The sequence below is a fragment of the Perca flavescens genome, chromosome 8 (genome assembly GCF_004354835.1).
Source record: "Perca flavescens isolate YP-PL-M2 chromosome 8, PFLA_1.0, whole genome shotgun sequence".
NCBI classification, from domain to species: domain Eukaryota; kingdom Metazoa; phylum Chordata; class Actinopteri; order Perciformes; family Percidae; genus Perca; species Perca flavescens.
The window spans coordinates 18,435,489-18,462,481 of NC_041338.1; the positions used below are offsets into that span (position 1 = coordinate 18,435,489).

General features: G+C 42.8%; 1 protein-coding gene across 2 annotated transcripts; it reads left to right on the plus strand.

Annotated features, from left to right (window-relative positions):
* On the plus strand, positions 1-26,943 carry prickle1a (prickle homolog 1a). 2 transcript variants are annotated; one of them, XM_028585942.1, is made up of 8 exons: positions 1-405; positions 19,143-19,346; positions 21,226-21,339; positions 22,166-22,303; positions 23,752-23,955; positions 24,177-24,363; positions 24,464-25,330; positions 25,452-26,943. In XM_028585942.1, exons 2-8 carry the CDS (start codon positions 19,158-19,160, stop codon positions 26,300-26,302), a joined length of 2,550 nt encoding a protein of 849 aa, XP_028441743.1. In that variant the 5' UTR covers positions 1-405; positions 19,143-19,157; the 3' UTR covers positions 26,303-26,943. The 2 variants fall into 2 exon arrangements, with proteins under 2 accessions (XP_028441743.1, XP_028441744.1); XM_028585943.1 differs by lacking the exon at positions 1-405 and adding an exon at positions 13,873-14,150.
* The last annotated feature ends 50 nt before the right edge of the window (positions 26,944-26,993 follow it).

Genomic DNA, 26,993 nt, shown 5'->3' on the forward strand with positions numbered 1-26,993 from the left:
GTTAAACTCACAGGAGCATTTGTCCACTGAGCTCCAGACTGGTCCGTCTCACCAGGATTGGTGGGGCTGCTTGTTTAAGCCAATAGGCAGGGAGCAGCGCTAATGTCATTCCACTGTGACCGCCGAGAGGAACACCATAGCGCACCGTGCGCCGCTGTAATGACTGAAATGTGGTGACAGCGGGTGAAGTCAGACCAGGCTCCTTCAGCGCTCCTTTCCAATGCAGCCAGTATCTGGAGTTTAAGCTTATCGCTTTGCACAGCTCTGGGTTCAGCTTTGCGGCACAGTGGTGCACCCTCTCTGGACTTTTCATCTTATGCCAATGAGACGCAGCGTGAATCGTTTTTCTCACTTCAGGAATATTGGTTCTGGATACTCGGTTCACTGCGGCTGAACGCTTTGCGGGTGAGTATTTTAACAGTTATTTTTTATTTTTATTTCAGAAGTCTTTGCCGCTTTTAAAATAATTTCACTACGTTACACCAATTGGATTTTTGTAGTCACTTTAATTTCAAGTTTTACGTAGTGGTGAAGAAAACGTCGACCTCATAGTTGTGGTTTTGATAAGAAAAACAAAGCGCTTTCAACAATATATGGTAGCCTAGATAAACAAGCAACACTTCCATCAGTTGGAACTATATAGAGGCTACTTGTGTCAGCCCCCAAAAGTCATCACACTGGCTTTCATTTTACAATCCTTTGCGCTTTTACGCAGCAACATTTCACTTTCCCTGCATGTTAACCTCATTTCTCTGACGCTGAAAAAGCTTGGGTCAGAGACGGGTGGAAGTGTGGAGTCCCCCGGGCCTCCAGATGTATGGACTCAGCTGTCGCCTGTCACTTTGGTGACAACTGCTCGGCACTTCGTGACCGCCGCTTGTACGCCACTGCAAGGCTCCATAGCTGTCAAGAGTGCTGTCGAGTGAGGGAGAATGTGGTCAAGAACCCCGGCCACATAGGCTACAGTATGAGAAGTCACTCTCACTTTCTGTAAGTCCAACCATGATGCATAAGGAATGGCTTGACCAAAAAATTGCACTAGCTGCAAAACAAATATCCATTCTGACGAGGTATTTAATCTAGATTCAGAACTGAAATTTTTTTTATTAAAGTAAGTGAATACATCTAGCAACTTGTTTGAACTAGAAATTAACTTCTAGAGACATTTCTTGTGTCAGGTTTGATCCCCCTGATAGTGTGATCTGCACTTTTCTGCATTGTTTCTTGATAAAAATCTAAAGAAAAATGAAACTGAGCATGAGCATAGAGGCCTTATTAGGAGGGCATGTTTGCAGTGCAGTCAGCTCTTTAAATAAAAAGAACCCTGCATGCTGCTTGAGTGAATTCATCACTCCTTGTGGACCTTGTGCAGAGCTAAACATGCCATAAAGTGTTTCCTTTGGAGAACAATGACACACCCTCAAGTTTCAAACATTTCCATTCTCAGCTGTGACAGAAAGTGCTAAACCTACAAGGCACAGGATAGTAGTTACTGTTATATTTAACCAAGGCAGTCTAAGATAATAGTTTGCTCTCATAGGAACACAGTAAACATCACTTTAAACCATTAAGTCCTGTGCATGCCCTCTTGGGGGCTGACAGAATGACAGACCCACTTGGCTCAGACCAAGCACAAAAAAGCAGCAAAGTCAGACTGGCCTAAAATCTGCCACTATAACCACAGCTGACAGAAACAGATCACTGCTGATCCCAGAACAGTTCTGAAGCCTGACAGCTAGGTGAGAGGACAGACTCAGGAAATGCCATGGTCTTTATTTGGACACGGGGATAGCTTGTGGAAGTGATTTGAGGTATTGCAGGACTACACAAGTAAAATGTATTAAAATACATTAAATTATACCTTGGAACACGTTGAGAGTACAAAGGAGGAACTGCAGGTTCTGCACAATTCCATTTCAAAGTGTAATCCACCAGGTCAAAATGTGGCTGTAATTGCACCAGAAAGTGTTTTGAAACGTGGTCACATTTATCCATGATTGCAGCACTTTTAACCATCCTATCAGATGTATTTATTTTTCCCTGGTCAGTAAAGGAAGAGGATACAGAAAGAAATACTCTGAGTGAGTGTGAGTGTTGTGGACAGAGATACAGAGAGGACAGAGCACAGAACCAAGGGGGTGGTGTCACCTAGTGGCTAGAATAAAGGTTGACGCCTTCACTGCCAAGGAGTCACAGAAACTCATCAGCAGTATTGTCTTTACAACCTGAACTACTTCACATATGTATCGAAATAAGAGTAAACAAAAACACTTTTGATGTTTTGTGTAAGCTAAAGACAGCTGTTCAACATAAGCCATTGTAAGTACTGACATACAAAATGATGGCCTATATCTGAGACCCAGCATCTAATGCAGAAATAAGAGTTCTGTGTTGTCCTACATATTCTAACTTGTTATTGGATGTATCAACATTGTGTATATCTGCTCAAATCTGGGTCTCATGCTTCACAGCTGCAGATAGATGATCTAGCAGGAGAGGCTTGTTTTAGGGGATATTGAGCTGAGCTCCTACTTTCAATGATCTGCTGCAGGTGAGAATTATCTGTGAGTATTAAGTTATTTATAGACTAAATGATTTACAAGTGGTGTTTTTGGAGCAGCTCCACATGTCACACTGCACTTGTTCACATCTCATTTCCAAAGCCCCGATTTGAATCAAAGGTACCATTAATAGAATCAAAAGACTTTAAAGGCATATTGTTATAAATTTGTGTGCGAACACAAGAAAGCAAGGAAATCAAATAGCTGGCCTTATCATACATTTTCTTGGACAGAGCATAAAGAAACCGTTCCTGATCCTCCTCTGCCAACTGGATGTTTATGAGTGCTCGCTTAATAAATGTGGACTATGTTGATGGTTTATTTGAGTACCAAAGTGCATAGAGGATGTAGGACTCTGCAGCAGAAAAGGCCTGTTTTTTGTATGAGCACCTCATAATGTACCTTTCGACTATATGACCTTGCTAAAACATTAGCACACTTGTGCGCCTCGCATTAGTGCACAGCAAGAGTGTTGGAAGTGGAGACAAATCGCAGACATGAAGCCAGTCTCAGACATAAACAGTGGGGCATGTTGTGGTGTGTGTGTGTGTGTGTGTGTGTGCATGCGTTTGTCCGTACATGCGTGCGTGTGTCCGAGAGAAGCAGATGGACAGAGACAAAGTGGTCATCTATATGTGTGTATGGCTGCCACGTGCATACACTCTCTGACACCTACAGACAGACACCCAGCTGAGTGTGAATGAGCAGAATGTAAGTCCCAGTGCCCGTGTGTATACGTTTCCCACTGTTGATTTAAAAGCCCAGTACCAGTGAAATGTACACAGAGGTCTGTTTGTGCAAAGCTAGAATGAATCACCCTTGCGTCCGTGTAAATCGCCTGCAAGCCAAACACTCTGGCAGCCTTTTATCCCCAGACGTGGTCCAGCTCACTACAGCAGGACTAAAAGCAGACCGGGACAGGGCCGTGTGTTGTGCGGAGCTGTCAGAGGACGCCAGTCTTTCAAGACTCTGGATGGGGAGATGTGGCATAGAGTCGGGTTGCCATAGACAAACTCCAGAGAGCAGAGCGCATTGACTGTAAACTGTTTGTGGTAGGTTGGCAGGAGGCTGTATGAAATATGGCTTGTTTAAACGCTGGTGGTCCCTGAATCTGTGGTCACTGGGCTCGGCTGAATGGACGGTTGCCTGGATGGTCAAATTTAGGGCACTGTTACACTGCTGTTGTAGAGATTAGGATAACCACTGTGGATGCTGCTGTCTGTGCCATGCTGTAAAATTCTCCCTCCTGTAACTTTCAAACGGCATCATATATGAGACTCAGCGCCTGCAGCAGTGGCACACATTGGATCCACATGCTAAGCATTATTCTAAAGTGATAAAGGTAGCTAGTGATTTAGCGCTTCCAGGCACAACTCTGTTTATTAGGAGATGCACGATGATGTTAGAGGAAAATGGGTTTGGCTCTCATACTGGAGTTTAATACCCCAGCAGATCTCTGGTAACCACATGGCATAATTGCGGGACTAACCATCAGACCACCACTATGATGAAAGTCATACTTGACACACATGTTTTATTATCACCACCACCATGTATAGGCATGATGCTCAGCTCTGGATACTGCATGATAACATCGGTGCAGCGCTACAAAGGTGGTTTTTAATCGACATGTCTGTCCTTAATAAAGGGGAATAACAGATGTAAGGATGCCAAATGTCAGATGGAGTTTTGGAAAGTTCATCTGACCCAGCCTGACACAGACATGGCCGACTGCAGGAGGGTGTGTTTTCTCCTCTGACCTCCACATCTATAGGGATCCATCTAAGCAATCACAGCATCAAGGGCTAGAAGCAAAAGAAAACATATTACCCTGAGATAGTCATTAAAAAGCCCAGCTCATTTCCCCAGCACACAACAGGGGATTCAGTTAAAGCTTTCCGGACCCACGGCTGGAAATATGCAAAACACACACACACACCCTTCCCCTTCTTGTGGCTCTTGTTCCTCCTTTCCTGTTGGCATTGTCACAGGAGTGAAGTCAGTAAGCGTGGATGATATAGAAAAGGTCAACAGGGTTTAAAAATTGACTCTGCAGGGCAAGAGATTTTTGGACTGACAACAAAGGTATTTTCTGAGATTGTTGGGAAAGGTTACAGTTTAAGACAGTGGGGACAGTTGCTGGATGTCTGCCAGAATATTCCTCTCAGAACATTTCCTCATTAAAACTTTAATCCTGTCATATTTTATGATGCCATTATTTAGGTTTGGAAAGAAATGTATGCACACACGAGATTGGCCATATTCACAAACACACAATGCTGGATTTAATCGTAAGAACCAATTTGAATAACTCCTAAAATACATTTTAAGAAGATTAAAAAGATCACAAAGCAATACGTCAATACCTTATCCCCTTTCGGCTCTAGATTTAAACTGCTGCTGCTTCTTCTTCCTTTTCTTTTTAATGGAGGAGTTTTTCATGTGAGCTAATTCAAAGATAATTCCTTAATGGGATCTTACATCCAAGAATAGCAAGTGCTCTGTATATCACCAGATACTGTATGTACCACAGCACATGCTTTACATTCATAATGAAACATGAGATCTCTTCCCATTTCATCTCAAGCATTAAATTAGTTTAGCTCCAGAAATGTTACACATTGACAGGGTTGGCTATCGAGAACAGGTTCTGAAGTGAAGCTGACTGGAAATGTACAGTATAACAATTGGCACGATCAGGCTTACTAATTGTTTGGACCTACTGCAAGTCCATCTATATTATGCATATCTTAATATGCTTGTCTTTACAATGATTGGGATACAGCGAAAGTAATTTCATGCAAAGAAGGGAGGCCAGATATAAGATATAAGAATGCAGTCCTCCAGTCCATCAGTTTTAGTCATTTTGCCTCAAAATCAGCTAATGCTGTCATTTCTAACTTAAGTAAAAACAAGTGTAAAACAACAAACATTCAAGGTGTGTAAGGCCAGAACATAAATATATTTTCCTAATTTTACATTGCAACCAAAATTAAAATGGGAAGTCTAATTTTGATTGACTTCCCATTTTAGGCATTTATAAAGAGGATTACTTTTCTGTACATTATTATTTATCAAAAATCATATTCAAATGCAATTTTTAAATGCATTTGTCACCTAAATTGGTTTGCAACATTGAGGTCAAGGGACTGTCAAAGTTTTCTACCACCTCCACTCTCTCATATTTTCACCGCTATTATTAAAGCTCTCAATAAATGCAACCTCGGGTCTTTTTGTGAATGTACCCGAGTCAAACTTTCATTTAAAAGCATAATTAGGACAGAAACGCCACTTTTAAGATTTACTGTATTCTCGTTTTCGGTCAAATGGCCTTTTGAATGGGAGTGCTAGGGGCACTAGTATGATAGCATCAAAATCACCATTTTTAAAACACTAAGAAGGCTCGACACAACATGAAACTTTGCTCGAAGTATCACCAGGGGCTCTACACATGAACTCGAGCATTGAGAACATTGTTTGTGTTCCCAGAGTTTACTAAAAAGAAAGGTTTTGAACGACTCACTTTAGCAGTTGTTGTTTACGCTATCAGCCATCTTCTCAGTCAAAAAGTGTCCATCTCCGAATGCGAATGAACGGACTCCATAGGAGGAAATGTCATTCTTATATGAGGCCCCTTTTTCAACTACAAGGTCAATATTATTTTTCACTAACGACAAAACAACAAATTATCCGTGCATTTATATGGAACTAAGCTTTAGGAGCTTTCCATCTTTATTCTCCTCGAGATCAACTCTTAGAGTTACGCTTTAAGTTTACTATTGCAGCGTCATGATTAGGATTTACTACTTTATAATCTAATTCCTCTCTATACACAGAGGGAATGTATTAGTATCAGTTGGAAATACATCACAGTAAAGGCCGATGTTGTAGGATGACATACAGATGGGTCAATATTGACAAAGGCCAATTGAGGACATGTCTTGCAGAGCAGCAGCCTGAGGCCCACAATGGGTCCACTGAGCTGACACAGAAACAGTTCGTTTGGCCACAACAACCTGACGGCAGCTCCTAGTGAGAGGCCAGTTCAAAGAGCCGGGCTTTTGTTTGCTATGCTCACACTGTCTTCCTGTTCGGGGCTGGGCTCCCAAAGAAAACAAGAGCAGTGGCTCACCAGATGTGTACATCTGTATGTGTGCGCTTTCGGTCCAAACACACACACTTGACCATTCAGGGAGAATGTTTTATGATGTTGGAAAGGAATAAAAACTTGAAGAAAAGGCATCTCGGATTTTATGGAAAGGGTTGTTATTTTTTAAAACACACACAGCGTGTATGCCCACTCTGTCACATGTTCCTTTATGCTGGCCCATGATGCTAAAAATGGCTTGGTGTCATTAGTGACCTCAGTATTAGCAGCTCCAAAAATAACACACTGATGCTGACAGAAACAGGCGTATTACATGTGAGGTTACTAAGAATAAGCTTTGCTCTGCAGGACTGGTATCCCTAATTGGGGGGTGATAAGGCAGCCAGTTGTGCCCTTTTTTCCATTGCACACATATATTGTGCCAACACACATACAAACACACACACACACACACACACACACACACACACACACACACACACACACACACACACACATGCATACACACATGCATACACACTCACACACAGATCCCAGGCACTAATGACCCCATGTCTGGCCTGTATATCTGCTAAACTAAGTGAGGCCTCCTGAGGGATTCAGATTGGATCTTACTTGAATACACACACACACACACACACACACACACACACACACACACACACATAAAATGCACACTCATCTTACTCATGTATTCTTTTGTCCACAGGCAAGCTTATGTGCTCTTGGATCAGGTATGATGGTATAGATTCACATTAAATATAGCTACTGCTACCCTAAAAGAAGTAGATAGAAGAGAGCGGAAAGGAAATGAGGGGTGACAAATGTGGGAAATTGCATACAACAACATGCAAGATCCCCGGCAAGAGTCAAATCAGGTTGCGATTACATGGACAGCGCTTTAAACATTTAAAGGACCAGTTTGTAGGATTTAGTGGCATCTAGCGGCGAGGTTGCAGATTGCAACAAACCGTATACCCCTTCCCTTATCGCTCCCTTTCCAAGCACGTAGTAACCTACAGTGTCCTTTAGGTAGCGGGTAAACTTTTAAGACCATCTTTAGATAATCTTTTGTGTTTGGTTTGTCCGTTCTGGGCTACTGTAGAAAAATTGCAGTGCAAAATGTCAGGCTCCATGGAAGAGGACCCGCTCCCTATGTACATATGACGATTTATTGTTCAGATGATATACACTAATGAAAACTTAATTATAAATATTATTTTCTGCCAATAGACCCCCCTAAATCCTACACACTGCTCCTTTAAGCCACCAGGATGCCCTTGGTTTAGACGTTCTTAAAAGAACCTTACGTAATACAACATGGGCAAAAAGGTGATAAGACAAATGTTTCAACCATTCTCAGTCTTGGATACAATCTAAGTCAACATACTGCTTAAAAAGTGGAAGAAGTCAAATTGTTACCATGTTACTCAACTTGTTTCCCAATACATGTTATAATTCGGGTATCCCGTGCAAAAAGATCATGTCTCAGCAAATCATTATAGACAATACATCACAAGTGTCAAAAAATATATGTTGAAGCCACAAAGAACACAGAGAAAAGCAACTCAATGTGGCAAACAGATGCACATATAAAAGTGGGCCTCCCAAGATGTAGGACCTCCAAACATGTAACCTTGTTGTCCTTTTCTGAAAGACACACATAAAACCAGCCTCGAAAAATTCTTAAAGTCAAAGAAGAGAGTAGATTTAGAATTGTTTTCCTGTACATTTCAATGTGAGTCACATGAGGAGGTGAAAAGGTCAACATCACAGCAACAGAGAGCCTTACAGGGGAGATCATTGGGCCTCTCCTCTGCTCTTTCTGCTGTTTTACTACCACCTAAATGACTTAAATTGTGTCCAATTAAGCAGAGCTAGAAAGAAGCATCCCCGCTCTCAGTGGTCAGAGTTCCCTCTGTGCTGTGGCACTGGAGCATGTGTTTAATTAGAATGCTCTAAAAAGACTGTAACGGAGTGTTTCTCCAGGAATGTTAATCATTAGTGGGATCCTGACTGAGCAGCTCTTAACTGTTTCAGAGTATTGTTGGATTCCATGGTTTGCCTTTTGAAGCCGTGCGGCTCAGGAAAATGCTTCCACGTGTGGAAATTGCCAACTTTCTCTTCCTTTAAAAAACAGCATCCTCTCCTTCTACAGTGACTTGCTCGTGCACTCATGCCCAAGTATTGCCTGTTTTGTAACGGCGGTCTCATTCATGTGTCCGTTTGAGCCCAGGGCTGGAAACACACAGGAAATACTTTTCTTGCCATATGAAAGATATACTGTTGAACTGTGAGGAAAGTTGAGGAGAAAAGCCCAGATGTGTGAGGTGTGAGGTTTAAGTGGTGTGCTAGATTTTCTGAAAGTGTGAGGTCATAAGCTAAAAATGTAGTGAAGTTGTAAAAGGTTGAACCCGGACATTGACAGGGTGCTGTTTCAACAGGAGTGATCACAATAGCATGGAAATGAAGGCATGGAAAACCTGACTGAATTTTAAAGTTTCAATAAAGAAATAAAACATGATAGTGAAAACAGAGACCTGTTGGTTGAACCCACTGGTTTAAGGTGTTTATAGGGCTGTTTTCTAATTGTTTATCTATATTCTCAGTTTGTCCGTGGAGACCACACATGACAGGCTTTGCCCTTTGCTGATCCAGTGCTTTTGTCAGTGCAAGTGAGTAGTGTAAGAGCAGCCCATTCATCCTCGGCCCGCTCTGTGTGCAGACAGCCACAGGCTTTTGTTGAGTTATAGTGTCCTCAAATAAAGGGGCTTCCTCCCTTTAACAGCCCCAGGAGCTCTGTCGCTCCACTTCCCATTGTTCCCAATGAAGTTCGGCTTTTACAACTAGGTGAGAGGGTGTCAAATTGAGGGTGAAATATGAGCCGTCCCAATCGTACATCGCTGCAATGTTTGGCAAAGCAGACAGTGGTGTTTTTTTGATAAAGGGAAGAAACAACCAGTGTGCCGACATAGGGATTTGTTGAGCAGAGAGGTGTTATGTCATTTATTACAGGTTACTCTATATGGAAACTGGACATTCTTGTCACATTACATCATGCATGACATAAAAGGGCTAAAGCAAATTAATTAAAGCAGAAATTAATAGGTAAATAAGTAATATGTTCATAGATTGCTTCCATTAAATCAGAGCTATTCAAACTGACATCATCTACTTAACAAGTATCATGTTGTTGGTTTTATACAAAAGCATTACATACTCTAATTTAATAATCAGACACAGACAGCTTGGTTATGGACTCAGGATTTAAGGAACGTGACCTTTTTTGTTGCTGTTTGGGAAGAAATTAGATTTTAGAGTTGAAAAGTTCAGAAGTAATTCAGTCCAATAAACCTTGAATCCTGTCCTTTTTTTCATTTAGATTTTTACTATTCAGCGCCCTTGAGAAACACATGATCTTTAGTGAGGTCAAGTGAGAATATATTTCTCCTTAATATTTTACAAATGTCTCCTGTCAGAAATTAAGCTTAGATCTAAGCTCTGCCCTCAGCTGCCTCCAATGTGTCAGAGTGAAACAGTAAAAGGGGTTATGTGAGGGTTATAGGGCTAACCAGCCCACTGTCTGACCTGAGTTTGTCAGCGCCAATCTAGCTAAGTCAATATCAATGCGCTGACTGCTCCACCAGTTGACCTTTTCCTCCCTCTTTCAGGGCAAAAAAGGATTGTTGTTACAGTAGAGTGATAGGCTTTTATTGGCCTTTATAACTGAGGCTTTTGTTGGGCCTGTGTCCTGCTAATACCCGTTGGCAAGTCATTTAAACCTTGACAATGCCTACTTTTTATAAGGTAGCTCACATACCAGTGAGAGCTGCTCTTAACAATGGTCATCAATGACGGTGAGTTAGAGACTGACCTTCCCTTTGCCTCCTTTGGTACCACAATTTATGGCATTTCTTGGTACTTAAATTTATCTTTTTTAAACAGGTTACTTAAGACATTAATCCATGCTAGTGTCCATCTCTACACAATGTTTCACATGGGGATTAAATGCTTACTGTAAGATACAGCTTGACTAGATGCTTTGTTTTATGGGTCCCCTTCTTTGAGGACGTGTTTGAACCAGAGAAGAATGCAGCTTTATCGTTGGGCATTGGTTTTGATGACCATCAACTCTGTACCTGTCATTGTCAGGGCATGCTGCTCACCTCTACTACCTCGCTGCATGGGGAGTTTTTTTCCTCTTTTTATAGCGGTGAGAAGGTGCAGACCAGGTGTGAGGTGCTGTTCAGGTCGTTGTGGCTATGACAGGGGAATGGGCCGTAAAGCCCCGGGGCCATAGATTTATGGGTCATCTGGTGCTTCTAAGGTCAAAGGTCAGGGATGCATGACTTGTCCAACTTTATATCATTCAACCATCTGAGGCAAACCTTGAACTGTGTAGCCAGCTACCTCTAACTATAGAGTTGTGCGATCTCTGAATGAGACGGAGGATGTGATTTAGGAGACATAAAGATAATCCACAGATGCCTTTAAATAGTCGTCCTCGCATTAGTTCATTGTCAAAGGCCACTTATTCTCTTTTACAAAATTCTATTATAAGATGTCCTCACATTTGAACTTCAAAGATATCTGTGATTACTTATTTGCACTTAATCTGTTATTTAACTTTCTTCTGCAACTTTGAAATGAGAAGAGCTGTTTCCCTTAACTTTAAATGTGGATTACAAAACAGGTGATTCATTTCTACATTATAAGTAATTTGGGCACAATTCTGTTATATAGGCTCTGCAACTTTTGTCCAGATTAGTTTACCATCTTAACTTTGCATTTCATGAATGCACCCCCCAGAGACAGGATGCTGTGTTGTCCCTCCCTTCTAAGAATTGCTAATGGAGCTGGCTTGAGTCATTTGGACCAGCACAAAGGCCTGAGGTTTGCTGTGAAAGGTTGTCTCTCCTCCCTGGCCTTGGCTGCTACAATGGCTTTGTCCACACACCAATGGTACATGCACCATGCATGCACCCAAATTAATATATAAGCCCCAGAATATCGATTATCAATTTATTCAATCATGTTTTTCCTGGTTTGGATTAAACGTTCATCAGTACTGCCTAAGCTGTTTTATTTTTTTAAATTAAATGTCACTGAAATGACGGTCACCATTCACCACCCACGCTGTGATATTTCAACACATAATGGTTTGAATGTGAGGTGTGTGGGCGAGCAAAGTCACATGCTGTCAGTCATGAAACGTGTGCTAAACCAGGAATGAGTGGCCATGTTTTTGCTCTCATTTTTTTTGGCTGATATTTTGATTACACAATACTAGGTTTTCTGACCAGTTAGCATATAGACAATGATGTTCCGCTGTCCTAAGTTTAACATATCAGCCATGAGCTGTGATCTGATTAAAGGAGACTGTGAACTTTGCAGCAAACTAGCTTTGAATATACTGTGTATTTGTCTTAAATAATTAAATAATTGGCAGTGCTTGTTCTGTGTTTAATGCTGTGTGAACATACATTTTTTAAACAATTTCACTGCTTCTGCTACATACTAGTATTGAACTGTGTGAACCCTGTATTATCAGCCCCACTTAAAAACCCCACAGTGTAAATGCTGGCCGCATGTATTACATCCCGACGTCATCGCCATAAAATTAAACAGCTTCTAAAATGTTAATAAAGAAAACAATTCTAGCTGTTTAATAGATTCCTTGCTTCCTAGTAAAATGTTCTATTGCTTTGTTTTACAGTCTTAAAGTATGTTTACCCTTGTGTTGAAAAGGATGGAAAAAACTTTTTAGTTATCTTAGACACAATTATGTCCACTATAAAACATATCTTTTTGGGAGAAAGTAACACTTTGACATTGCAACCAAAACAACCACAAAAGGATGCAAAAAGTGCAACTGTCCAGAGTTTGACCTGAACTGGTCACTTTTGTTTTCTGAGGCAACAGGAAGAGAATCACGTTCTGACATTCCTGCAGAGGTGAAGGAGAGGCAGAGGTCAACTGCATCCCGGGGAGTTTCCATGGATGGGCGCCGGGCGGATATGTACATTTGCGTTTTATAGAACATGCTTATAATTCTATATAAAGCTTCTGTCCTGCCAGTACATGATGAAGTCAAACAGATAGCTTGCATCTTCGATCTCTTTTGATGATTTTTCTAAGGTTTGTTTGAATACATGTTGAATATTATGCCTGTTACTCATGTTTGGGATATGAAGATACATACAACTGCATTATATTGGCAACTAAAAATGCCCAATACAAGTTTCCAGAGCTCAAGTTGACGTATTCAAATATCTTGTTTTGTCCGAGCAACAGTCTTACACACAAAGAAATTTGTCATAAAAAAGACAAAGAAAAGCAGCAGATTGAGAAAATGGAAATATTTCAAAATTGTTATAGATTTATTTTCTGTCAATCAGTTAATCAATTAATGGACTATTCGTTTAGGCTGTAAAGTGAATATCTAATGTCTGTAACATTTTGGGGAACTCAGGTGACTCCATTGGGATTCCCATTACACAGTTACATTATCCATTTTGCATTGAGCTGAACAATGTGGGACATTTTTAACCCCCGGGCAGACAATGTTAAACAGATATTAACAGCTTTGTGGTTCAAATAATTTCTTTGTATAGACAGTTAAAGGGAAGGCTTATGTGAGGCTGAGGCAGGTTGTTGTAGATGGTAGGAAGCAATTTTTCATAGTGGGATAAATAAAGCATCTTTTGTTCACCCGATCCAACAATCACTCTGTAATCATAAAGCTGGAGTTTGCAAACAGCTCGCTGTAACTTAGTGACATTTAGCGCAGGAAAGAAGAGAAACAAACCACCAGATAAACCAAGTCCTGACTCTTATGTTCACCACCTTCCCCACATCTTTGAGCTGTTGATAGGGAAGGAGAGCGAAGAATGTCATGTGAAAGCTGTTGTGGAGATGAGGTGGTCAGTGTGGTAAAACGAGCTCTGCCATCACTGATGTGTTATTTAAAAGCACAGTTCCTGTGAGCTGCACGGAGCTAACGGTGGTTCTCATTTGGAAGCATATGTTTGAAGTAAGAGGGGAGGGTCAGCGGAGGAGAGACGCCTCGCTCCTCCATACCCTGCCGTGACTGGCTGTTCTGAGGTTAAGGGGCCGGGCTGAGGTTAGGGGGGGTTGGGTCGGGGGAGGGATGGAGGAGGAGGAGTGGTGGGTGAGAGAGAAAAGGGTGGGATGACCATCTGGTTGAGCTCCTTCATGTACACGCACACGCACACACCCCTCTCAGACACACTCTCCCACGCACTCAGACATCTCACTGACTTTTTACAGTCCCACCTTTGATATGGGCTGTTGCTTTGCTGACAGATCTGGTAGAGAAAGCTGACTGCTTCTGTCCTGGAATTAGAGCTCTGAGGATCTTGTGTATAGCTATGGAGGCTGAAGAATAATCTAGGACTGGATATTGTGATTATAAAATCATTTTTTTTCTGCTCGCCTCAGGAGAGTTGGCCTACACTGAGGTAAGACCAGCAGGGAAATGACTGAATATGTCATCTGTTTGTTTTTTTTCTTTTGAGGAATGGGTTTTGTTTGTAGTGAGGCTGAAAGAAAAAAATACTTGAGTAAGTAGAGATGTTAGAGTATTATACCATACCTAATCCTGAGCTGTCTACTAGAACCAAGCTTATTTGACCCTGATGGCGATTTGTAAAGTGAAGACATACACAAAGTCTCTTGGATTATTTAGTTTAATGGTAGGGTGGTTTAATTATTAATCTGTGTTTTGCATGATTCACAAGACATACAGCACATTACATGTATAGATGGAGTTTTGTACAACTTCTGATCTTTGCTAAAGTCAAAATCTGCCTTCAGATGGACTTTTTTTCATTCAGATGGTGTAAAGGGTGCCAATGTTCAAATTGAAGTTGATTTTAGGTCCCGAATACTGCAAACTGAATTTACTGGGATGTAAATGTGTTTTATGTCCACTATGTGACAGCAGCACATGTGTGTTGAGTCTTAGTTCAGTCTGGCCAGTGCATACAGGTGGTCCCCATAGTGTAGATCTCTGTGGGGATGTCACTCCCATCCATTTGGTCTTGAAAAAACAAGGAGGCCTCAATAAGATGACCAAACTCCAGCCATGTAGCACCTCAACACTGCATGAACTGAGCTCCTCTCTGGGTCTCCTGTTAGTCGCACTCAGACTTTCCAGCAGCTTTTCCACAATTGCATTTTCAATCTGACTGGATTAAAATCTTCTGCAGGCAGAAATGCCATTAATGAACATCCCCTGTGTTGTTTTTCAGTTCATGATTTTATGACGGTTAGTTTGTAAATTAGATCATTCAATTACAAGTTTAATCTAAAATGCTGATTTACTTAGCTATACGTGTGAAGCTGCTGATTCACAAACAGATCTAATCTGATCTGGCCTAAATGTTGGACGATGATGATGTTAGTTTGTTTGTTAGATCACTCTGAATATTTTTTTTTACAAGGGATACAACATATTAGGTGCCAACAGCTGACTGACTATCATTTATAGATATTTGTGTATACAGGGACAGCAGGGAGCAATAAAAAGTTAAGACTTATCTCTTCTGACATAAAAACTGATTTGTCTCAGTTGAAGCTCAAGTAAGCAAGGATTTTGAACAGAAATTCTTGTTTTTCTCTTCAAGTAGAGCCTATCCTGCACTGCTGAGCTTGCAGGAGCCAAGTTAAACATGTTGGGCCAGTCCAAACTGACAGAGGGCACTGTGTTGGGTTGTGTGCATGTCCATCATCCACTTCCTAGAGGAATATAGACAGTAATTCAGACCAGAAGCTGCTTATTTTCCCTATGCACTCTCTCAAGGGCTGTTAATCCAATACTCCAGTGTCTGGATTTTGGGGGCACTCTGGTTAAAGTGTTGCTGAAAACTCTTTACAAATGTCACTGACGGCTATATTTATTGGTCAGTCACAGTATGAGGTCCTGTGAGAGGTTTGTATCCCACAAAGTGATAAATAACATTACACTGCAGTTAACATGATGCAGTCTCTGCAGTGCTTTTTTAAAGGGTGAATACAAATCTGTGGTTATTTTTGTTCCTTAATGAATCAAGTTTGCACGCACTTGTTCATTGACCTGCTGTTATATAGAGCTTGTTGGAATACAAGCTTTATGTGCAACAAGACTATTAGAGTCATTGTGCACTTTTTTTCTAGAACACAGGCAACTTCATTCATTCAAAATATCTTGTGGGATGTTTTAAAATCTTCATTCACTGAAAACTATTCAAAGCAAGCATGTGTTCCAACTCCCCTCTTTCCCCTGCCTCAACTTACATTTCATCTCTTTTGTCGAACAAGACACATTAACATTTTCATACATGTCAGTCACCCCATTTTAGCCTCAGTCTGACAGCAACTCCACCACCTTCTGGCCCTCTGTGGGCAGATCAGTCAGATATGCAGGCCTGCAGCTCCCAAAGCCATGTTAACAAGCACCTTTACAAAAGAGCGAGGGGCTGTTAAACATTCAGGACTGCAGGGGTCTGGCTAGTGTGGGAGGAGGGCAGGGGGAGCAGAGCAATAAGAAGGGGGAGAAATTTAAGCTCACGAACCATGGGTCCCTTGTTGGGAGAAAAACTTAAAAAGCCAGAACAAGTGATGAATCAGTGAGTTGGCAAGTCAGTATAAGCATGGTTAAGTTATTTGGCTCAGTGCTTCCGTCATTCAAAAAGTTAAGGAAGCATTCTGGGCAAAGTTGGGAGGAAATGAACTGCATGACATCTAACGGAAAAATTAGCATGCAAGCAGATGTGGTTGTAAGGCGCTTTGCCTCACATCAAACTGTGTACATCCTTTATTTCTCTTTGCGGGCCTGGCTTAAGTTCAAGCCTGACATTCCTGTGAGTCAGGTTTGGCTGAGTAAGAGACATCCTTGCGGTCACTTGGCCAACATGTGAAAGCAAACATCTTTCTAACAAATGTAGCGCACGAGTGAGTCTATGCCTGATAAAATGTGAATCTCTGGGCTCCTGACTGAACCTGCCTATTGTTAGCTATCTCCCATGTGAAACCCAAGACACTCTCAAACAAGGCCACATTTTTGCAGGTTATTTTGGTCTCATTTGCAAGTCAATAGATGCGAATAGAACAAGAGAGTGTCTTCTTTCTCCCCCCCCTATCATCCGAAGACAAGGTTATCTGGGTTTGAGGGCTTTAACTGTCATGTATAGGGAGATAACGCAACACATCTTCAAGACAAAAAAAGACTTAAAGGGAGATAAACAGGCCCTGATGGAACAAGTCTTCAGTGGATTCCTTCACAAAGCCGCCATTGTTTAGGACATGAGAGCCGATTTAATAGGACATGTCATAAGCAAATCCGCCTGACTTGACACTTTGTGGTGTAATGCAGGCACGAATTCCAAAAAAAAGCACATGAATCCACTGACACCACTATCCATCATGCTTAACTCTGATAGTCTTTGGACAGGCTAGAGGAGGCCATGCCCGTCGATGGTGGCGAAGCCACAGGTCTGACTTGTCCTTGAGGAAGATGGGTTGATAGGAATAGCTAGTAGCCACCTCAACTAGCATGCTCTGTGTGCAGCAGTTAATCATCCACAGGAGGGTCTGGATTGCCACTATCTCAGAAAGAGTTGTCACTAAACAAGAAGTAGGGTACATGACCTGACTGACAGGTATATGTTGCTGAGTGTGTTTGTGTGGACTAGCTTTGCCTATATAGTAGCCTGTGTCTATATGTCCGCACGCCTGCATCAGTGTTGGCTCCAGCATAAATGTGTGCATTCCCTCTTCATATGTGCATAGGAGCTGCACACACCCAGGGGCAGCCAGGCATATATATCATTCCAGGAGAGAGCGCAGATTTTCAGGCCCCTTTACTGTTCAAAGGCTTTGAGTGTGTCTGGTTTTGTCAGCTGTCTCTATGCGGCCCTCGGTGCCCTTGCCGGCCATAGGGGGTAGTGGCTTGGGGGGGTTCTGGACGCTGGCTGGGCTCCCATTTGATCTCAGCTAGAGCCCTTGGCCTGTGAGAGATGACCACAACTGGACACACATTCATCATCTCCCTGTCTGCTCAGTCCTGCAAAGCTAACAGCAGCACAGGGAATAAAGTAGGCTTGTAGGAGTGATTTGGTTAGTAACTAACAGGTGTTCATAACTTGCTGAAACAGGTTAAGTTTCCTTACCTGGTCTGGTATGACCAGTAGCATTGTGGCATGCTAGCAATTAAGGACGATGCTATTTAACAGATATTACTGAATCGGTTGATTTGACAGAAAAGATAACTAATAATTCAGTAACTTGTTTTTTTCTATTTAATCCAACTATGCACTGGTTTATATTGTTACTATCTTTGTTGCAGTACAGTCATGTCTGGTGCGGATGTAAAGAAAAGCATTAGTGACTATGGCCACCACACACATAGATCAACACTGTGCCAGTCTTTGATCTCCCTGCTCAATGTCCAACCGAGTATCTGTTGACCCCATCCATCCACGTCCTCCTCTATCCATCTCTCTGTACTACTTCACCTGTCTGGCATTGTTCTGTCTATCTAAAAGATGAAAGGATAATCAGACACTCACTGCAGCAGGTTGGAAAACAAACAGTCCAAAGAAAAAGGGGAGATGAAGGGAGAGACCAGGCTTGTGGACATTCCCCATATGGTGGCCCTGTCTTAAGGCCAGGCCTGTGTTTATACAGACCTCAGGCTCAACTGATCAAGCCAACATCAGATCCCATGTGGTGCCCCCTCTTGGAACAAAGTATGACGTAGCACCTCAACAGGCTGAATGATGACTCATTCAGACCCAAGCTCATCAGATAAGGTGAAACCTAAAAATTTAACAGCCAGTGTCTGGGGTTGTTCTTGCTTTTGAGTTAATGGCAAACTGAATCACAGCATAGGAAGGAATGTGAGGTCTGTGCAACATTGCCCAAAGCTGGGCATACATATACGCAGCTTTGAATTCACTGCATATTTATGAATAGGTAACTGCTTGTTATTGTCACTATATATATACTATAATGAGATCGGACGTCACCTCATGAAGCTTTGGGAATTTCCTAATGGTCCTCAAAAGCCACATGAGGAGGGTACATGTTTAACTGCCACCACAATAGCAGTGAAAGGGTATAGTTCTCTTTGTGAGTGTCTTTATGAAGTAGACTCATCACCAGAAGTGCACCAAGAAAAGCTTGCTCAGATACCATAATGGGCTTTTGAGGGGGGATGTTGGCCTCATGAAAGAGACAGTGATGGTGTGATTCAGTCAGTGGTTAACATTAGTAAAGTGGGATTGAAATCAGAGAACTGGATTAGATGGAGTGAGAATAGCATTATGTGGAGATTGGTTGATGTAATGGCTTGTTAACCAACATTTATTTTTCTTGTCTACTTCAATCCTCCCACCTCTTCCTATCCTCACCCCAATTTCCCTTTCTTTCCTCCACCCCATCCTTCCATTTTTTTTGCTTTGTCTGTCTAGTAAAAAGAGAGTCTGATGAGTCTGGCGAGTGCGGCAGTGTCGGCAGCTGGCTTCCAGGGCGGGGCGCGCAAGCGAGACTTGATGATGGAGCAAAAAGTCAGTAAGCTGACCTCTGGCTTCCAACGCAGCTCCACCTCCGACGATGACTCAGGCTGTGCGCTGGAGGAGTACGCCTGGGTACCACCTGGCCTTAGGCCTGAACAGGTGAGCAAAATATTGCTTACAGTGGACTAATATTATTGACATTGTTCATGAAATACACAACGGCGTTCTGAGCTAAGCTTAAATAAGCCTGCTTAGTTAGGATTTGGCCTTCTTGTACTACAAAGAAAACTTATTGAACAATATTGTTCACTTTTATTCTGGTACCTATTTCATTGGTTCACAAATCTTTACCACAGTGAATAATGGTTTATCCTCCAGACAGAGAGTAAAAACAGCTCTGACCTGATTTTTATTCCCTTCTAGCCCATTTGCCTGGCCCAGATAAATGCTATTCGGTACATTACGGAATAACACACCAACTAGAGTGTCTGGATAATGGCACTTATGGGACAGAAGACATGTTTCATAAAACGTTTTCTTGGTCCCTTTGTTTGAGGCAGACATGTCAGGCTCTACCATGCAGCCACTTACAGGCAGGATGTGTGTACTTTTATTTACTAACTGCGGTATGGTAAAGTCTGCTTGTGATTATCAGAGATCTGTTAAGAGGAGGACTTGGTGGGTCGAGCTGACTGCTGCTGGCAGGATCAGGAATCAGGGGGCCGTCTTTTAACAAGCCTTCTCCTCCACAAACACAGGCAGGGCTGTTAGTTGTGTCCGCAGGGCAGCCAGTGTGATGTGGCACTTTTCCCAAATTGGCTGCATTTTTCCCCCTCTTCTCTCCTCATTTCTCTCTTTTCCTTCTGTTTCTCTCCTCCTTTCCATCTCTCTCCATCGCTTCCCTTAAACAACACACATGGAAGCAATGAGGGAGAGATGGGCAAGAAGGGATGGGTTCGCAGCGACAGAGAACCTCAAATCCTAAACATGCAGGGCCTTTTGTTTTAGAAATGCATGGGTCAACTGTAAAGCCTTTACTGCAGCCATTGCCCTGAATGGGCCATGTATTATGGGTCGTCATTACAGGGAAGACACACATAAGGCCTGGGTGATAGCTGCCCCTAGGGAGCTGGATAAGGGGTAATAGCAGCATGGAAATGCATAATTTATGGTGGGGGGCAAACATTAGGTTGATTGTCAGGGTAAATTGCTGTTACACCCCCTCTAGACGGCCAAAGCCGCAGGAAACCCCCTAACACACAAGACAAGCACATCCCACCTCTTTATCTGGCTGGCTGTAAAAGCCCCTCCCTCATAAAGTTTAGTTTTCAGTTGTCAGCCCCAAGGGTCAAAGTGTCACAGCGACAGGCTGCTTTGTCCTGTCCCTATAGAGACAAGCATATGACTGGAGAAATAAAACCTTTAAACTGGTTTGACCTGTTGACCTGTTTTGACTTGTTTAATGCAGATTTATGAAGAAAATGATTTCTCCAGTGCCATCATCAAAGGGTATCAGTGCTCTGTGTGGTGCTTTTGAACTTAAGCTGATTTGTGGGTTAGGAAAAACTCAAGCAAACACTTTCGATTCCACAAAGTAAGTCTTCCATAGATTTTACACATACTTATCCCAGAATGTGTCACAAGTTAATGTGTCCTTCTCTGGTTCCTTGGAAAATAACTTGTGTTCAAAAAAATATGGGCCATTCTGTCCAAGATCATAACAATAATATATAGCTGAAGATGTGGGTGTAAAAAAGCTAAAATTCTTGGGGAACCAAAAACAGGTATATGTTCAGATTGATGACCACACATTCTTGAATATATCTTTTGGAAGAGGCTTCACTTTTCTTGTGTGGGGATTTATTGAACCTTAACATGTTTTTTGCCTCAACATCAGCGATACATTTGGATTTTTCTAAATGTTTTTCAGCAGGGTCAACAAAAACCTAGTACATAATCTTGGGGCTCTCTGAATTGGCTTTGTGTCAGATGGTGTTTCTATGTCTAATTTCCTTCCTCCATGCCATGATTTCTCCAGGTCCAGTTATATTTCTCCTGTCTGCCTGAGGATAAGATCCCCTATGTGAACAGTCCTGGAGAGAAGTTTAGAATCAAGCAGCTCCTCTACCAACTTCCACCGCATGATAATGAGGTGAGAATATTTTATTTGCATGTGCGTTAATGCCAAGTATCATAAAATTCAACCCAGGTCCTCTAATTTATGCCACGGCTGCATTGAGGATTTACACTCCATTTTACTTTAGTAGCCGTATCTGTCTCCCACAAAACCCACAGTGTTAACAGCCTCACCATCTCTATGCCCTTGGCATTCATGTTGACATCACACTGGGGGATTTTTGTTCCACAATCTTGTAGACATGTAGTGTGGGCACAATGTGACTTTTGACTTGATGGTTTTATGATGTTTGCCGGGAGCCCCCACCAGCAGGATTTTTGTCATAGCAGTGGTTTTTACGAGGACTGCTCATTGGGAGAGAGGGATGCTGGTTGAAAGAGGCTTTATGTGATGCCACCACCGCAGTGGCACTACAGTTCAACTTGGCTGTCTTTCTTCCTTTGTTGCTCGTCCTCTTGATTTCACTCTAAATACAGGTTTTGTTTGTGTAAACGTCTGCTTTCCCTCTTGTAAAGGCTTTGGGAAACATCAAAAAGGCCTGTAGTAAAAATGATGTTCTCAATCAGGGAACTGTGGGTGAAGATATGCAGGGGGTGTAGGGAGGGCAAGCTGGGGTCAAGAGTTGCCTTTGTTCAGCATGCTTTGGTATGCACTCTGCACTCTTTCATACTTACCTAAGTTTATAACCTTTATTAGTGGCCGACAGTCTTGCAGTTGGGTCCTTCAAGGGGTGTAATATGAAAGAGATACCTTTAAAAAAAGGAATCCCACTCATTGATGTAAAAGTACGTGATTGGAAAATTTGCCTTCGTACCCATAACTTATCACAACCCTTTTCCAGGTGCGTTACTGCCAGTCCCTCAGTGAGGAGGAGAAGAAGGAGCTACTTATGTTCAGTGTCCAGAGGAAGAAGGAAGCGCTGGGGAGGGGCACAGTGAAACTGCTGCCCCGCAATGTTCTGAACAGCATTTGTGAGCATGTAAGTTTCCTTGTCTTGCATCTATGGGAGAGTGTTTGTGGTATAACGTTGCTGACCTCACTGCTGAGTGGTTTGGAGTGGCTCATGACAAGTTTTTCACTTAGAATTTACAATGATCATTGAGCAGCCACAGGGTGCCCATAAAACTTGTCAAAACATAGTCCCATTGATGTAGCTCTCCCCTAGAAATCCATGCTTTCTCTTGTTTTCATAATTCAAAGTCACTATAGTTGATTTAAAAAGTCATGTCCTCATTTGATGATCTGCTCAGGAAGACAAAGGAAAAGATAAACAAATCTGCCACTCTGGGACTGCAGTTAGGACAACCTGATGGCACACACACGCCACATATTTACCTCCTCAATATGATGCTCCAGCGGCGGGTGGGGTGGAGGGGGTTGTTCAACGTCAAAAAGTAATATTACCTGAAAACAGTGTGTAGTTTCTTTTTAGCAGCTCATATCACACTTTCAATGACCAATACTACGGTCAGAAACATTTTGCCAAAATATGAACAATAATGTCGCCGTCAACGGGCTTATCTGCAAAATGTTAGCTACCGACCGTAGGGTGCCGTTACCTGAAACTGGCCGCTCATTTTACACACGGTTTAACAACAAAACAAAACGCTGAGTGAACATTACTAGCTACGTTTTTCATGTTCAATCACCCCCACTAAACCTGGAAAACGGTTTTAAAACAGTAACGTTAATACAGCGTGTCGGAGGAATACAGCGTCTCCTGCAGCAGGGAACCAAATGCAGAGGGACCGCAGCCTTCGCTAACTTTAGTTTCTTGTCTCATCTGGGGTCTAATAAGCAGTAAATTCATCAAATTCAGTCACCACAATGCTGTTTTCCAATAAACTGTAGCTGTCATATTTCACGGGACCTGCCTGAGTGCAGATTTCATGTCGCGGCTTTCGTCGCTGTTTGTCACTTTGCCTAAGATTGAGTGACAAGTAGTACTCGCCCTGTTGTTTATTTAGTTGCCATGACTTCGCGAGTGCTAACTTCCTGTCACTGTTCCATTTGCTCACCCTAAAGGGGAGAGAGAGAGCGGATGACAGTTCGCTTGAGTTCAGTAGAGCAGACGGCTCTGCAGAGTCGTGTAATTATGACTTTATGACTTTTCATAAACAGCTGAAGGAGCGGCGGTGTGCGGTTTACATAGCGGAAACCCTGTTGTGCGTCTGCCCTATTTCTGATACCGTGGCGGCAGAAATGTTAGCGTGGCGGCCTACCATGGTAACATTTCTGCCGACATAGAGAAAACACTGTGCTCTAGTTTCTATGAGCTAGGCTTTGTGTTACAGCTATATCCATGCAGTTTTGTGATAGATGTAATCACCTATGCCGGATTCAGATGATATTATCACAGAACATTTTGGAACTACAGTCAGTACAGGATGTTATAATCAAGCATTTGATCATGTCTGCATATTGCAGTGTGGTGAAAACATCAATGGTGGAGAAATGGCAGTGTTCTCCTCGAGGGCAGGCCCTGGGCTGTGCTGGCACCCTGCATGTTTTGCCTGCTCCACATGCAGCGAAATGCTGGTGGATTTGATCTACTTCTACCATGATGGAAAGATCCACTGTGGAAGGCACCATGCTGAGCTACTCAAACCACGCTGCTCAGCCTGCGACGAGGTAAAACCACGAACATGAAATTCTGAGAGAAATGTGATGAAGGAAAGGAAAAACATCCAGTTTGAAGTTTATGGCCTTTCAGAATTACTCTGGGATAGCAATAACATTTAATTTATATCTCTATTGTCTCGAATAAATCCACATGAATATATAGACTGATGACAGGCAAGAAGGCAAAAGGTGGCAGTTTTGTCTCATGCAGTGTACATCTATGTCTACAGATTATCTTTGCTGATGAGTGCACAGAAGCGGAGGGGCGCCATTGGCACATGAAGCATTTCGCCTGCTTTGAATGTGGAACAATCCTGGGGGGGCAGCGCTATATCATGAAGGATGGCAGACCCTACTGTTGTGGCTGCTTTGAGTCTCTCTATGCAGAGTACTGTGAGGCCTGTGGAGAACACATCGGTAAGATGAGGATTTTCTAGAGTTAAAATACAGCACCTGTCATGATTGTCTAGACTTTAGAGTAGTATTGCTAACCACCTCAACATTTCCCATTTTCCAGGTGTTGATCATGCTCAAATGACCTATGATGGGATCCACTGGCATGCCACTGAAAGCTGCTTCAGCTGTGCCCAGTGTAAGAGCTCTCTGCTGGGCTGCCCCTTCTTGCCACACCAGGGCCGCATTTACTGCTCCAAGGCCTGCAGCCTCGGGGAAGACGTGCATGCCTCTGACTCCTCCGACTCTGCCTTCCAGTCAGCACGCTCACGTGAATCCCGCCGCAGTGTGCGCATGGGCAAGAGCAGTCGCTCAGCCGATCAATGCCGACAGTCGCTGCTCTTCTCACCCTCTGTCAACTATAAGTTCCCTGGCTTCAGTGGAAACGCTGACGACACCCTGACCAACAAGCTTGCCCACATGAACTTATCTGATGAGCATTTCTGGAGGGGACATGGTGAGGAGACTGAGGCACCTGAGGACCAAGAGGAGGAGTGGGCTGAGCATGAAGACTACATGACTCAGCTGCTATTAAAGTTTGGAGAACATGGGGTCTTTCAGCAAGCCAACGACTCCAGACCCACAGATTTCTGGATCACTGAAAAGGATGCCAAGTCGAAGCAGGAGTCACCAAAAGCTGGCAGTGGTGGTGGAGGAAGGGGTAGCCTGGCCAGTAAGAAGTACCAGGCTGACATGTACTGGGCCCAGTCACAAGATGGGCTAGGGGACTCAGCCTATGGTAGCCACCCAGGTCCGGCGAGCAGCAGAAAGATCCAGGAGTTGGAGCTAGATCATGGGGCTGGAGGAGGCTTCCAGGGAGAGGAGCCACAATGGTATAATGACTCTTTGGAGTGCATCACGGACAAGTTCAAGAAGACAGATCAGAGCGTCCGAGACTCTATGGACTCACTGGCACTCTCCAATATTACCGGTGAGTAGATGTGACATGATGCATCAGGTCCTATAAAATTATATTTTATGGGATGGCAATGCTTGTTTTGAGTCTTGAGTCCATGTGCAAATATTTTATAATTTTTCTCTCTCGTCTCCAGGGGCCTCAGTAGATGGTGATAGCAAAGATAGACCTTTGGTATATTCCCTGCAAGGCTTACATGAACTGGAAACAGAAGACTGTGAGAAAACCAGTAATATGGGAACCCTCAACTCCTCTATGCTACACAGAAGTGCAAATTCCCTGAAGAGCCTTGTATCTGAGCAGGAGGAAAATGTTCCAGAAGAGGAGGAGGCACCTCTCCCAGAGGACAGACCCAAGCCTTATATCCCTGCCCTCAGGAGAACACGTTCACAATCTAGGCCGCAGCAAGTCAAGTTCTCTGATGACGTGGTGGACAATGGCAATTGCGATCTCCCAGTGCGCCAACCACCTATGAGTGAACGGACTCGCCGGAGAGTGTACCACTTTGAGGAGCAGGGCCAGGAACTTTCCTCTGGTCGCCACCATCATCACCATAGGAGGCGTCGCAGTCGCAAGTCTCGCTCTGACAATGCCCTTAACCTTCTGCCCAAGGAGAGAGCCCAAATGTGCTACAAAGTGGACCATAGAGGGAACGCCCTCGGCCCCAAGAGGCACCAAGCCTTCAACGGCCGCCCCAGTCCTGCTGCCATGTCAGACTATGGGCTACAGGGCCAAGCCATGGGGAGGTTCTTGGAGCTGTATGGGGATGATGATGACTGGTGCTCCACATGCTCTTCTTCCTCCTCTGATTCTGAGGAAGAAGGCTTTTTCCTGGGTCAGCCCATCCCTCAACCCAGGCCCCACAGACACTACTACACTGATGACTTGCCCAGCCCTGTGGCAGGCATGTCCTCTCCTCCTTATGGCCTACGGACTAAGTCCAAAAAGAAGAAAGGGCACAAGGGGAAAAACTGTATAATTTCATAGACTTTTATTACTCTCTTATCCTTAGCTTTGGGTAATGCTCTGCCACTCACCTCTGCCTCATGTCCACTGTTTAAAATGCAGTAACATCCTGCTTGCAGTTAAATGCTTCACAGCACTCAATTTACCCAGGTGTTTGTGTAAGACACAAGTCCTTATTCGTCTTCATAGGTGTGTGCATAGCATTGAAAACAATGCCAGTAAAGTAACTAGTAAGTATTTTAGAGTAATACATATTTATAAACCACCATCTAAAGTGTGTTAACAGTGAAGACATTGCTGTATATATTGTAGAATTAAAAAAAATGAACACTAAATGGCTATTTTTATACACTTGAGTTCATGACATGCTTTGTACCAAAATGGCAGTAACATTTAACCAACAGTTGGTACAGAGCCATTTTTCCATAAGGGGGTCTGAAATTGACAAGTTGACTCTAACCCAAGGTCCTCAAAAGTTTTTCTTCCAGGCTTGTTCAGCTCTAACATAAGAGAAACACTGTGTGTATTAAAAGGCCTGGTTGAGTGGTGTATTTATGGGTCACTGTATTGTAAGCAAATCATTGTAATCTGTATAAATGTACAAACTGGAATATAAGGCTAAGATAGATGATAATTGTAATAAAAATAACTATATATCATGATTTGTGTTGTTCTTTCCTGCACAGAAGCACATAATATATATAAGAAGTGA

What these genes read in the sequence shown, in the direction of transcription:
- prickle1a (XM_028585942.1), top strand. Translation starts at nt 19,158, where the DNA reads ATGAGTCTGGCGAGTGCGGCAGTGTCGGCAGCTGGCTTCCAGGGCGGG. An exon ending in TTCCACCGCATGATAATGAG is followed by an intron (nt 21,340 to 22,165) that starts GTGAGAATATTT and finishes ACCCTTTTCCAG; the next exon opens with GTGCGTTACTGCCAGTCCCT. An exon ending in GGCACTCTCCAATATTACCG is followed by an intron (nt 25,331 to 25,451) that starts GTGAGTAGATGT and finishes TCTCGTCTCCAG; the next exon opens with GGGCCTCAGTAGATGGTGAT.